Genomic DNA, 13,372 nt, shown 5'->3' on the forward strand with positions numbered 1-13,372 from the left:
CTTCCCTGGCCAGCGCTGGGGCAGCAGCTCTGAGCAGGCTCTGCAGCGGCAGTGAGGCCGGGCCCGGGGGACAGTGCTCGGGCAAGGGTGGCAGTGGGGGCGAGGAGGCGGTAGCGCTGCTTCCACGGGTGTCAAGAGTGAGGGTTGGAGGGCTGGCATAGAGCTGCAGGGCCAGGTGGTCTCCAGGCTACTTTGGGGTCTCCTGGCCCTGGCTAGAGAGGCACAGACAGGGTGCAGGGCCTTGGCCGGGACAACCCAGTCGGGGATTCCCAGTGAGCCTGCGGCCCCGGCCCTTGGGGTCTGGGCTGCACACTGAGAGTGCACACCCTGAACTTGGCAGGGGCCCAGGGGAGATATTAAAGGTCCGGTGTTTTCTGGAAGCCCAGAAGTCATTGTCAAGCAGATGGATGGCAGGAGGGGCGTAGCAGAGGCTTGGAAAACCCAGAGCTCAGGGCCCTGGGCGGGCGGGGAGGGCGAGAGCAGGGGGAGCAGGGTGGAAGGCGGTGTTCTCCCTCAGCGCCAAGGACGCGGCCGAGCCCGAGCTTTGTCTGCAGAGTAGACCAGGCAGGGGTCCGGTCCCGAGGCTCCTGTTTGGTGTCGTGGATTCTTGATATTGGAGGTGGGCACCTCGCTAACTGCTCCTTCTAGGTTTTCAACCCCCCTGGTTCTCCCTCAGGGAAAACCTTCCAGAACAGTCTGGGAGAACCCCCGCCCACTGCTTCCTGCTCTCCCTCCCCTGGCCCCGGGCCAGGCGGGCAACCTGCCGGGGCTTTTCTCTGGGGGAGGGTGAAGGTGCCCTCGCCTACCCTCCACCTGGCTAGCCCAGCACAGCGCCTTGCCCGCCCCGCTGAGCGCTCCACGGCAGCGCTGCCCTTGGCCCCCCATTGCCAGGCTGTTCCCCCTTAGGGGACAGTCTGTCGGCCTCTCCTGCATCCCTGCAGCTTACCCTATTACCCTGCACCGCACAACACATGCTCCAGCGTTGGGGGTGCACTCAGAGCTTCCGCCCCAGGTTGGCAGGTCCTCCCCGTGGTCTGGGGTCACCCGGACCCGCGCATTCACTCAGGGGACCTTCCTAGGCCCTGGGGCACCAGACAGGAGCAGGTCCCCTCTGTCATCTCAGGGCTGGGTGGGGTGGCCAGGTCCCAGCTGCCCGGCCAGGAGCTGAGCCTGCGCACGAGGAGGCCAGGCAGCTGGGCCCGTACTGTGAGCCCCTGCACGGGAGCTGGACCTCCCTCCTGGGGGCCCTGGACCTCTGCAGACTTGTCAGCAGGTAGGGGCGCAGCCATGCTTACTGGGGAAGGTGCTGCTGGCAGCCTGCCTTGGGGAGCTGGAGCGGGGCAGGAGCTACACCCCTGGGGGCTGTTGACAGGAGGCCGAGGGGCCTTGAGCCCCGCAGACCCCCGCTGTGTGGCTGGAGGAGGGGCTCCCCAACTCTGACCCCAGGCCGGCCACCCCAGCCTGGGCCCAGGCAAACATGCCTGCCTCCCCCTGTCTGGTTGCCATGACAGCCCGGTAGCTGACAGGCTCTGCTGGGAAGGGGCAGGGACCGGAGCTTCCGGAAGGCCTGCGGCATTCCCAAGGAGGCAGGTGTCGGGGTAGCGACCCCTTTCATCTTGGCAGGAAGTGATGAGAGGCCGCGCTAGGAGAGGTACCAGCCACTGCCCCGGGCCAAGCTGGCCTCTGTCTGCTGTGGCTAGGGACTCCACAGCCTCCTGTGATCCTGGGGTCCCCCGGCCCCAGACCAGGCCACACTGCTCATCAGCCTCCCACCTTCAGAGACGGGCAGGGCTGGCTGAGGTCCACTCTGGGTGTGGTTCTGTGGCCCCATCTGCAGAAGGGGGTCTCTGCTCTCCGGCCAAGGGGATGATCACATGTTTGCCAGAAAGCCCCTGGCATAGCCACCTCCACGGGTGCCAGGATGCCCATGCGGGACCCCCGGCCCTCCACCTCCTTGCACAGAGACCCTATTTCATTGTCGTGGAACAGTTGGGTCACACGGGCAGGGGTCACGACCAGCCTGCGTGGTTTGGCGAGAGGCTCCGTGCAGGACAGAGTCGCTATCGTCTCTGGGGCTCAGTCCCCCCACCTGTCAAGTGGGCACATTTTCCTCAGGGGGCACTGCCCGTCACGTTCTTTTCCCTGCTCCTAATCAGCATGAGACCACCATCCTGAAGGTCGTCTCTCACTGTCGCCGAGCGCAGGCTTGTGTCTGGAGTGGTGACTGGCGTGGGGGCCTGGGGCCCCAGGGGATACCTGGACTGTGTCTCTGATGAGGAGGGCCCTGGGGGACCAGACTTCCAGGGGCACAGATGCCAAGCTGGCCTGGGGCCCCCCGGGCAAAGCCTGAGGGAGCAGTGTGGGGGCATGGGGGAGGGGCACACAGGGGTCATGGCTGTGCTCAGGCCTGCATGTGTGGATGCGTGGCATGTCCGCCAGCAGACCAGGCTGTGCGGGAGAAAGCTCCCCGTCTCCAGAGGTGTGCAAGCAGAGGCCGGCTGGCAGGGGTGCTGGGGAAGTGCATTTCTCCCAGGGGATCAGGGCCAGGTGACCTTCAGAGCTAGCCGCAGCTGGACCGCTGAGTGAAGAGGCTGCAGACAGGCCGGTGGGGCCGGCATGGGGCAGGGGCCAGGGCTGGCCAGTAAGGCCTGTGGCAGCCTAGCTTCCCGCCCACCAGCTGGCCCAGGCTCTCCCCACTTCCTGTGGCCTCCCAACTGCTCAGCGGGGCACACAGGAGCCATCCGGGGGTCCTCACCCGCTGCAGCCTCCCTGCCCTGGGTGTGCAGATGCAGGATCGGGGCCTCCCCATCCCGGCTGCTTCGCCCGGCACAGCAGGTCCCAGGCCCTCTCTGTTCTGAGCACAACGCCGAGCTCACCATGTCTCAGGCGAGGTGGTGGAGCGTGGGGCAGCTGGGCCTTCCCGGGGTAGCCCAGCCCCCGGCCCTGTGTCTGTGAGTCAGTTGGGGTCCTGAGGCCAGCCCTGGGCAGGCAAGTCAGGTGTGGGGCCATCCCCACCCGGGCACCGGCTCAGTCTCTGCCGCACGCCTGCCCCTCGCTCCTGCAGACATCAACGAGTGTCTGACCAACAACGGGGGCTGCGACCACTTCTGCAGGAACACTGTGGGCAGCTTCGAGTGCGGCTGCCGCAAGGGCTACAAGCTGCTGACCGACGAGCGGACGTGCCAAGGTGAGCCCCCCGGGTCTGGGACATCTGGGCTTGGGCACCTCTCAGGAGAGAAGAGTACTCACGGGGTTGGCCTCTTGCTGGGCTGGGCCTTGGTTTCCAGTCCTCAGCATGTGCTCCTGCCCACCCTGCCTGCCTTGTCCTTTATGACTCAAGAGGCTCTCCAGGGAGCCATCAGCACAGGTCCAGGTGGCGCCTCACCCCAGCCCCACCCCTGCCCTGCCTGGTGGCCCCTGGGCCTCTTCCAGGCTCGTGGTGTGTGATGCTGCCACCTGGTGGCAGCATTACACATTGCAGGTGCTCGCCAACGCGCCTTCCTTAGGGTTCCTGGGCACCTGCTAGGAACAAGGATATCAGGAAGAGAGGTCTGGGCAGAAGCCAGGAATCGCAGCCCAGAGCAAGTCCAGCAGACAGGTGGGATGCAGCAGGAGCCCTGGACGTGCACAGGGAGGGCTTCCCAGGGAGGGATCGAGGGAAGGTGAGAGCAGGAGGCTGGCGGGGAGGGGCCAGGATGTGACCCAGGCCAGTTGCCTTCCTGGCCCAGGCTCAGCATCTTCATCCACGGTGGGCATTGCAGCCCTGTCCTCCTCCCAGGGCAGGAGGGCCGGCAGGAGCACCGTGTCTGTCCAGGCGCGGTCAGGGCTGCTCTGGACTTTGATTCTTGGCCGGCCTCACCCAGTTCTGCAGAGGGCTAGGAGGGCCCTTGCCCTTGCATCCCTGCACCCCCACACACACAGCAGGGCCCTGGGCCAGGGCTCTCCCTTCCGGCCCCGCAGCCCTGCCTGTGTCTTCTCCCCCTCTCCCCTCATCCTGCTGAGGCTCTGGCCCTGGGCTCCCCAGGTCCTGCAAGCAGGGCTCCAGGCTTCAGGCCTCAGTGACCTCCCCAGACCCCTGGAACACCTCGCAGTCCCCTGGGTGCCCCGAGCTGCCACCTCCCGGCCTCTGCTCGGGTCACCCTCCCTCCAGCCTCATTCCCTCGGCCCAAGCTGGCCCATCCTGCAGATGTGGCCAGGAGGTCTTCCCAGCCGCCCCAGGAGGCCACGCCCTCCCTGAGCGCCCACAGCGCAGCTGCCTCCTTGGATTCTGCTTCTGAACACACCTGTGTGGTGCGCATGTGAGACGTCACAGGGCTGCGTGTTCAGGGGACGCACTCTGAGTGGCCAGGGAGTTCAGCTCAGTGCTTGCTAGGCCGCGTGGTCTCACAGAAGCCATTTTCCCCAGAATCCGTGTCCAGCGCAGCGTTGTCTACAAGCTGCGGTTTGCATCCTCCGTCCAGGAGCACACGCTCTGCGGCCAGCCCTCGTTCCCTCGGTGTCCAGTTTACATCCTGCCATCCTGCGGGTGGCACAGTCTCCTGCCCACCGCCTCCCTGTGTGTGCCGCTTTCCTAGTTTTCTGAGACGTCCTAGGGTGATGGGAAGCAGCGGTCGGCACCCCAGAGGCCTGGTCCCACTTCCGCAGCTTCTTCAGAGCCCTCGGGCAGGCCCCAGGAGAGAAGTGAGGTGGCTGTGAACCCAGCAACCACGGAAAACCAGGCAGCAGTGGGAGGCCCTGCACCACGCAGCCGGGCCCGCACCCTGCAGCCCTGCAACTCCGCCCCACTCTGTCTCCCTGTGGCCACAGACATCGACGAGTGCTCCTTTGAGAGGACCTGCGACCACGTCTGCATCAACTCCCCGGGCGGCTTCCAGTGCCTGTGCCACCGCGGCTACGCGCTCTACGGGACGGCCCACTGCGGAGGTCTGCAGCCCGCCCGCCAGGGCCACCGCGCCCTCGAGGCACGCGCCTGGCCGCAAGGCCACCTGCACCGCACCCCGGGGGGCCGGGACTGGCGGGCAGAGGGGTCCGGCAACGAAGGCAGGAAGTGATGGGGCACGGGAGGAGGGGGCAGTGAGTATGTGTGGGGGCCAGGCCCAGCTCCTCGTTGACCGGAGAAGCCCAGTGCAGGAGGAGGGCCGGCAGAGTACCGGAAATCCCACCGCAAGTCCTGGCAGCGGGAGGGGGATCCCACAGGGACACATTCGGTCCGGACATGGAGGCATGGCAGAGGGGTTCGCATGTGCAGAGGCACTGAGGCCAGAGGTAGAGCAGCAGGCCCAGGGCAACTACTGCGGCTGGAGCCGCGAGAGAAGGGGTTGGGGGGAAGTCAGTGGTGCAGCTGAGCCTCGGGGGCCTCCAGGGTTTGTTCTGGTGCGGTGAGGAGCCCTGGCCAGCTTCAGCAGGGGGCGATCCAGGTGCCTGTGGGGGCACGGCTGCAGGTGCCGGCGTGGAGAGGCACTGCTAGGCCTATGGAGCAGAGCCGAGCTGGGCGCTGAGTAGGGGCAGGTGTGACAGTGAGCCTAGGGCCTGCACACTCACTCTCCCAGGCAGCCTGAAGCTCCGGCACGGCTGGTGCTGGGGCGGCAGCTGCAGGTGGCTGTGGTCTTCTGGGAGGAGCCTCAGACCCTGGGCACCACCCCCAGCGTCGGGCAACCTGAGCGCTCAGAGCATGGGGGTCCGGCGGGCACAGGCCGGGAAACCGGCTGGGAAGAGGACGTACCCAGAGTCTCCCCGCGAGATGAGGCCCAGCAAACTCTGGGCCAGGGCTCTCAGCCGGGGGGTGTCTGTGAGGAGCCTCCTGCCCATGTGTGTGTGTGTGCAGTGTGTGTACATGTGCACGGCACGTGTGTAACCGGCAGCTCTGTGCCTACGTTGCCGATGGGGTCAGGAGCTTCCTGGCCCTCTGTCCCGGGCAGCCCCTGCCCTCCAGCATCCCGCGGGTGTGGCCCCCCCACCCTCACTCGCACCCCTGCTTCCAGATGTGGACGAGTGCAGCGTGGACAACGGGAGCTGCGAGCAGGGCTGCGTCAACACCAGGGGCGGCTACGAGTGCGTCTGCCCGGCAGGGAGGCGGCTCCACTGGAACAGAAAGGACTGCGTGGGTGAGTGGGGCGCCCTGCGGGGGGCGGGGCTGGCCTGTGGGGGTGAGTGGGGCACCCTGCGGGGGGCGGGGCTGGCCTGTGTGGGGGAGTGGGGCGCCCTGCGGGGCTAGGGCCAGCCTGCAGGGGTGAGTGGGGCACCCAGCGGAGGGGGGGCCAGCCTGCGGAGGTGAGTGGGGCACCCAGCGGGGGACAGGGCCGGCCTGTGTGGGTGAGTCAGGCACCCTGCGGGGCTAGGGCCAGCCTGTGGGGGTGAGTGGGGCACCCTGCAGGGGGGGGGTGCTGGCCTGCAGGGGTGAGTGGGGGCACCCAGCAGGGGCAGGGCCGGCCTGCGTGGGGGAGTGGGGCACCCAGCGGGGGTAGGGCCAGCCTGCGGGGGTGAGTGGGGCGCCCTGCGGTGGGGGGGCCAGCCCGCAGGGGTGAGGGGCACCCAGCGGGGGTAGGGCCAACCTACGGGGGTGAGTGGGGTGCCCTGCGGAGGGGTGGGCCGGCCTGCAGGGATGAGTGGGGCACCCAGCAGGGGCAGGGCCGGCCCACAGGGGTGAGTGGGGCACCCTGCGGAGGGGGGGCCGGCCTGCATGGGGGAGTGGGGCACCCAGCGGGGGTAGGGCCAACCTATGGGGGTGAGTGGGGCACCCTGCGGGGGGCAGGGCCGGCCTGCATGGGGGAGTGGGGCACCCAGCAGGGGTAGGGCCAGCCTGCAGGAGTGAGTGGGGCGCCCTACGGGGGGCAGGGCCAGCCTGCATGGGGGAGTGGGGCACCCAGCGGGGGTAGGGCCAGCCTACGGGGGTGAGTGGGGCACCCTGCGGGGGGCAGGGCCGGCCTGCGTGGGGGAGTGGAGCACCCAGCGGGGGTAGGGCCAGCCTGCGGGGGTGAGTGGGGCACCCTGCGGAGGGGGGGCCGGCCCGCAGGGGTGAGTGGGGCACCCTGCGGGGGGCAGGGCCGGCCTGCATGGGGAAGTGGGGCACCCAGCGGGGGTAGGGTCAGCCTGCGGGAGTGAGTGGGGCGCCCTACAGGGGGCAGGGCCAGCCTGCATGGGGGAGTGGGGCACCCAGCGGGGGTAGGGCCAGCCTACGGGGGTGAGTGGGGTGCCCTGCGGGGGGGGGGGGGCCGGCCTGCGGGGGTGAGTGGGGCACCTTGTGGGGGGGCATGGCCGGCCTGTGGTGGGGGGAGAGGGGCCAGCCTGCAGGGAGGGGAATGGGGGCCTCACCCAGCCGGAGCGGAGAAAGGCCAGGCCCCTCACGGGCAGCAGCACCTGCTCAGTATCTGCCCAAGGCCCAGAAGCGAAGGCTGAGGGGAAGGCGGAGGTGGGATCTGGGAGGGGGTGCTCCTGCTGGTGTTGCAGGGGCTGGGAGCTCGGGGGGGTGTGGAGGCCCCATGGTCCTAGCCGCCTGCTCGGGTGCTCCAGGCGCTGTGGGTACGTGCAGGCCAAGTTCTGGCCGACGCCGCAGTCCCTGGCCGCGGCAGTGCTGGCTGACCTCCTCCCATGTGCCAGGCCCTGTTCTGGGCACTGGGGCCATATGCCTGCCCTTCGAGAGCCCGGGCTCCTGCCCTGCTGCGCTCTGAGGCCCAGGGCAGCCAGCCTGCATCTCCAGAGACTCTGCAAGTCCCCACATTCTCAGGGTGGCCGAAGGCTACTGCCGCCCAGCCTGGTGGCTCCCACCCTCCCTCATCTACTCCCGCCAGCCTCGCCAGCCTCGCAGTGACCCCAGCCACCCCCTCCAGCTCCTCTCCTGGCTGGCACGGCACCCCCCAGCCCTCCTGCTCCCCTGACTGCCCGCCTGTGTGGCTGGAGTGCGACTGAGTGACGGCGGGGTGGCCTTGCTGGGCTGAGCGCCAGGCTGGCTCTGGAATTCCCTGCTGTGGTAGCTGTGGGGCGGGCCATCTCTGTAAGGGTGTCGGCAGGCGCTGTTCTGTGTTCTTCCCCTCCGTCCTCAGAGCTGTAGGAGCAGCCACAGGGCTGTCCAGGCACTCACTGTCCCCAGCCTTCCACCAGGTCATGTAGGGGTCAACATGATTCGACCCCGTTGCTTTAAAGTTTACTTTCATTTATTTGAAAAGCGGAGTGAGAGAGACAGAGAGCGAGCGCTCTTCCATCCACTGCTTCACTCCCGCATGCCTACATCAGCCAGGGCTGGCCAAGCCAAAACCAGGGGCCAGGAACTCCATGCAGGTCATCCACACAGGTGGCAGGGGCCCAAGCGTTTTAGCTATCATCTGCCTCCTCCCAGGGCACACGTGAGCAGGAGCTGGATCAGAAGTGGAGCAGCCAGGACTCAAACCAGGCACTCTGATGTGCAGTTCAGACTTCCCAAGCAGCAGCGTACCTCGGTCCACCACAACATCCACCTACTCCTTTTTTTTTTTTTTTTTTTTAAGATTTATTTATTTGAGAGGCAGAGTTACAGAGAGAGGGAGAGACAGAGAGGTCTTCCATCTGCTGGTTCACTCTCCAAATGGCTGCAATTTGCTGGAGCCGGGCCATTCGAAGCCAGGAGCTTCTTCCATGTCTCCCACGTGGATGCAAGGGCCCAAGCCCTTGGACCATCTTGCACTGCTTTCCCAGGCCATTAGCAGGGAGCTGGATCAAAAGTGGAGCAGCCAGGACTCAAACCAGCACCTGTATAGGATGCTGGTGCCAAAGAGGTGGGCTTAGCCCACTGCATCACAGCACTGGCCCTGAGGGTACAGTGTGCCCACCCCTTGGTCCCCTTTTGCCTCTCAGTCACCTGCTGGGACCCTGGCTACAGAAAGCCTCTGACATTGTGGGCTACAAACCTGGGATGACTGAGACAAACAGGCAGAAATAGGGTGCTGGGAGAAGATACTGGAAGGCCCTGGATAACCACGACCTGAGAAGTCCCAAGCTGCCATGTCCTCCCTCTGACTCGTCCTCGGAGTGGACTGCTGTGGTGTGGGTTCAGAGTGAAGGGGTGCAGACTGCCCCCTGCTGGTCAAGAGGAAATCAAGGCTGTGGATTGGCGACCACTTGGGCCAGCAAGTGGGGTGGTTTGTGGAGCCTCACCCCGGCCTCGGCTGCTGTGTCCCTCGAGGAGGGCAGGCCTCCCGTGACCACTTTGTCCAGTTTCTGTGGGCGGGTCAGTATCCATAGCACTCTGTCTGCCCCGTCACCCACAGCCCTGGCAAGGAGGCACAGTTCCCAGGGGAGCCGGGGGCCGTGCTGTGGAGTGGGCCGGCAGCCCCCACGGAACTCTCAGCCCCCATCTGGATGTGACACTGCTGAGGCTGGGTGTGGGGCCGTGATGCTCTCCCTCGGGGTGCACTGCCTGCAAAGCTGGGCAGAACTGGCAGGGTGCGCATCCGGTCCCTTTACGGCGTTTTCTCTCATTGGCTACACTAGCAATAGCTCGGGAGAGCTGACGTGTGGAATTAGGAGAGTGGTTATCCCCAGTGCAGCACCCTGAGTGAGTTCGTGTTTGCCAGGAAAGCAGGACGGGTTACGTCGCACAGCGCAGTCTCAGCTCCCTCAGCTGGAGGGCATGACCAGAGATCTCAGTAACAGAAGTGTGCAGGGGAGGGCGTGGAGCCGGCACGCAGGCGCGGTTACTCGGGTCTGCTCCAGGTGCTTGCGGACGAACCCCAGGGTGAGGCCTCTTTGTGGGGAGCTTACAGTTCTGGGAAATTCATTCCTAATCTTCCAAAGGAGTGGAGTAGTGAAGACACTGAAACGCCTGGGCAGTCCATGGACAGCCTCGCCGTGAAGTGTCTGTGCGTTCCTAAATGCCCAGGGAGCATGCGCTGGGGTGTCTTAGCCCCGGCGCACTGTGTTCTCCCATCCCAGCACTAACCCGGCCCGACCCCGCCTGGCTCCCGAGGAGACGATCAGGCGTGTTTGGGGGTGTGGCCGCAGGCTAGCGCTGTGTTCTCCCATCCCAGCACTAACCCGGCCCGACCCCGCCTGGCTCCCGAGGAGATGATCAGGCGTGTTTGGGGGTGTGGCCGCAGGCTAGCTGCTCCCGTTTGTCCAGGAAGTCAGCGCTGTCACCAGCACGTGCAGGGGGACAGCAGGGAGTCTGGGGAAAATGCAATGGGAGGTAAGTTTATTTGGGTGCACAAAGAACTTGGAGGGCCATGCCTAGTTTTCTCAGTGTGCTTCTCCTGGACTTCCTGAAGGCCCCTCGTACACAGGGCTTCCAAAGTGCTCTGCACCCAAATAAACTTTGGGGGTTTTTTGAGATTTATTTGAAAGGCAGAGTTAGAGAGAGAGAGAATTTTCCATCTGCTGATTCACTCCCCAAATAGCTGCAACCGCTGGAGCTGGGCCAATCCGAAGCCAGGAGCTTCTTCTGGGTCTCCCACGTGAGTGCAGGGTCCCAAGGACTTGGACCATCTGCCACTGCTTTCCCCAGGGAGACGTACTGAAGTGGAGCAGCTGGGACTTGAACCAGCATCCATATGGGATGCCAGATCACAGGCAGAGGCTTTACCCGCTGCACCCCCAGCGCTGGGGCCCCAAATAAACTTCTAACTCTACTTTCCATTCATAGTTAAGTGTCCAGGGTCCTCATTTTCATAGCCCGTGAAGTCCACAAGGAGACGCTCACAGGGACCTTAGGCCTGGGCTGGGTCCATCCTGACAGTTCACCTGGGACGGCCCGTTTCCTCTGCGGCCCTGGGAGAGCTCTGTGCAGGCTGTCTAGGCCTCGGCCCCGGTGTGCCTGCTGCAGGAGCTGTCGGGGCTGGGGGACTGTCTTCCCTGTCCCTGCGGCTCCTTTTCAGAGTAGGAAGCCACGGGTAGCGCGTCTGGGCTGGGACGCAGGCCTCTGCAGGGAGTTGTGTGTGCACTGTGGGAACAGGAGCGGCTTGCAGGCGTGAGGGTCCTAGACCGTCTCTCCCAACACCCAGCTCTTCCACGGGGCCCTGCGTTCCCGGAGTGGGCAGCAGACCTTTACTTTCATGCCATCCAGGTTGCGTGTTACTTCAGGATCTCCCATGCTCGGTAAACACTCGCCCCTTGGCCAGTAGTTAGCCGCTTAACAAGTCCTCGGAGGGCCGCGGCCAGCCGGTCAGCCCTCAGCGCTCGCACCGGCCTGGAAGCTCCTTGCAGTTCATCCTGGTACTGTCTCCCTGCGTGTTGTTTTCTGTTTCTGTTAACAGCTCCATGAGAGAGAATCCACAGGCGAACAGCTCACGCATACAGCTGATGGCCCACAATTCAGCAGTTACGTTGTGCGCTCACAGTGCACCGTCTGCAGTCTAGGTTCTCCAACAGGAAGCCCCCTGTGCACAGCAGTCATTGCCCGTGCCCCCGACAGCCCCTCGTCTGCACTCGGCTGTGGGCCTGGCCGTCCCGAGCACTGCAGTGGTGGGGTGCACAGGCGTGCCCTCCCGTGCCTGCCGTGTGCCAGTCGCGTGGCTTCAGGGTTTGCTCGTGCTGCGGCACTCAGTCGGACGGTGTTCCTCTTCCCTGCGGAGCTACGTTCCGTGGATTCCGCACGTTCTGTCAGTCCATTCACCAGCTGATGGCGAGACGGGCTGTCTCCAGGATGTGGCTGTCACAGGTTGTGCTGCTGTGTGCGCTGTGTACACGTTTGATGGGGATGCCTTCGTGATTGGCTGGGTGCACTCCTAGGGCTGGAATTGCTGGGCCGTGTGATAACTCTGTGTTGATCTCTTTAAAAAAAATATTTACTTTGAAACTCAGGGTTACAGAGAGAGAGGGAAAAACAGAGACACAGAGAGAGAGAGATCCTCTGTCCACTGGTTCACATTCACTCCCCAGATGGCTGCAATGACCAGGACTGGGCCAGGCCGAAGCCAGGGGCTTCTGGGTCTCCCACGTAGGTGGCAGGGGCCAGGTGCGGGGCCGTCCTGCCCTGCCCTGCCCAGGCTGTTGCTGGATGCCGGCCGTCCCAGCGGGTGTGAAGTGGAGTTTCGTGTGAATCTCTCTCTGTGGGCCTCTTGGCCATTCGTAGTCCTAGTTGTCTGCTCAGATTGTTTGCCCATTTTAGTGGAGCTATTCATCTTTACTGAATTACAAGTTTTCTTTGTATATTTGAACTACAAGTCTCTCTCTCTCTCTCTCTCTTTTTTTTTTTTTTTTTTTTTTTTTTTTTTTTTTGGACAGGCAGAGTTAGACAGTGAGAGAGAGAAACAGAGAGAAAGGTCTTCCTTCCGTTGGTTCACCCCCAAAATGGGTGCTACAGCCAGAACTATGCCAATCCGAAGCCAGGAGCCAGGTGCTTCTCCTGGTCTCCCATGGGGTGCAGAGGCCGAAGCACTTGGGCCATCCTCCACTGCACTCCCGGGCCACAGCAGAGAGCTGGACTGGAAGAGGAGCAACCGGGACTAGAACCCGATGCCCACATGGGATGCCAGCGCCACAGGCAGAGGATTAACCAAGTGAGCCATGGCGCTGGCCCCCAAGTCTCTTATCTGATACCTGACTTGCAAACATTTTTGCCCGTCCTGTGAGTTGTTTGCAGGTTTTGGATGGTGTCCTTTGAATCATAAAAGTTTCTAATTTTTGTGAAGCCCAGCCTAGCACATTTTTCTTCAGTTCCTTGTGTTTTTGGTGTCATTTCTAAGGAACCATTGCAGATTCCAAAAATGTGTACCTGTGTCTTCTCTTAAGAGATTCGTGATTTTAGCTCTTAAATATAAGAATTTTTTAAAAAGATTTATTTATTTGAAAGGCAGAGTTACAGAGAGGCAGAGGGAGGGAGGGAAGGAGGGGGGAGAGAGAGAGAGAGAGAGAGAGAGGTCTTCCATCCACTGGTTCACTCCCCAGATGGCCACAATGGCGGGAGCTGCACTGATCTGAAGCCAAGAGTCAGGCACGTCTTCCAGGTCTCCCACATGGGATCAGGGGCCCAAGGACCTGGGCCATCTTCTACTGCTTTCCCAGGCCATAGCAGAGAGCTGGATCGGAAATGGAGCAGCCAGGACGGAAACCGGCGCCCATATGGGATGCCGGCACTGCAGGTGGCGGCTCTACCCACTGCGCTGGCCCCACATGTAAGCCTTGGACCCATTTGGAGATAGTTTTTTTCTGTGGTGTGAGACAGGGGTCTGAGGGCCCAGTTTCATTCTTTTGCATGTAACTGTCCAGTATGGACATCCTTGGCACCCCTGTCCAGATAAATTCCCCGTAAATACAGGGTTGACTTCCGGACCCTCGATCCCCTTCCACCGATCTTTGTCCCCCTGCAGCACCTCTCGGCTCCTGGAGCTTCGCGGCAAGCTCTTAGATCGGTGAGTGAGTCCTCGGCTGTGCCTTTCCCCTTCAGGGTTGCTTGGCTCCTGGTGAA

At 63.6% G+C, this 13,372-nt stretch overlaps 1 protein-coding gene across 2 annotated transcripts in view; it reads left to right on the plus strand.

The window, feature by feature from the left end:
• SCUBE1 (signal peptide, CUB domain and EGF like domain containing 1) overlaps positions 1-13,372 on the plus strand; it is a 124,901-nt gene that overhangs the window by 92,170 nt on the left and 19,359 nt on the right. For both annotated transcript variants that reach the window (XM_062201925.1, XM_062201926.1), the window contains 3 exons: positions 3,065-3,187; positions 4,807-4,923; positions 5,982-6,104. In XM_062201925.1, coding sequence (XP_062057909.1) covers positions 3,065-3,187; positions 4,807-4,923; positions 5,982-6,104 — 363 coding nt within the window. The remainder of the gene's footprint in view (positions 1-3,064; positions 3,188-4,806; positions 4,924-5,981; positions 6,105-13,372) is intronic.

This window comes from Lepus europaeus, chromosome 10 (assembly GCF_033115175.1).
Source record: "Lepus europaeus isolate LE1 chromosome 10, mLepTim1.pri, whole genome shotgun sequence".
In the NCBI taxonomy this organism is placed as follows: domain Eukaryota; kingdom Metazoa; phylum Chordata; class Mammalia; order Lagomorpha; family Leporidae; genus Lepus; species Lepus europaeus.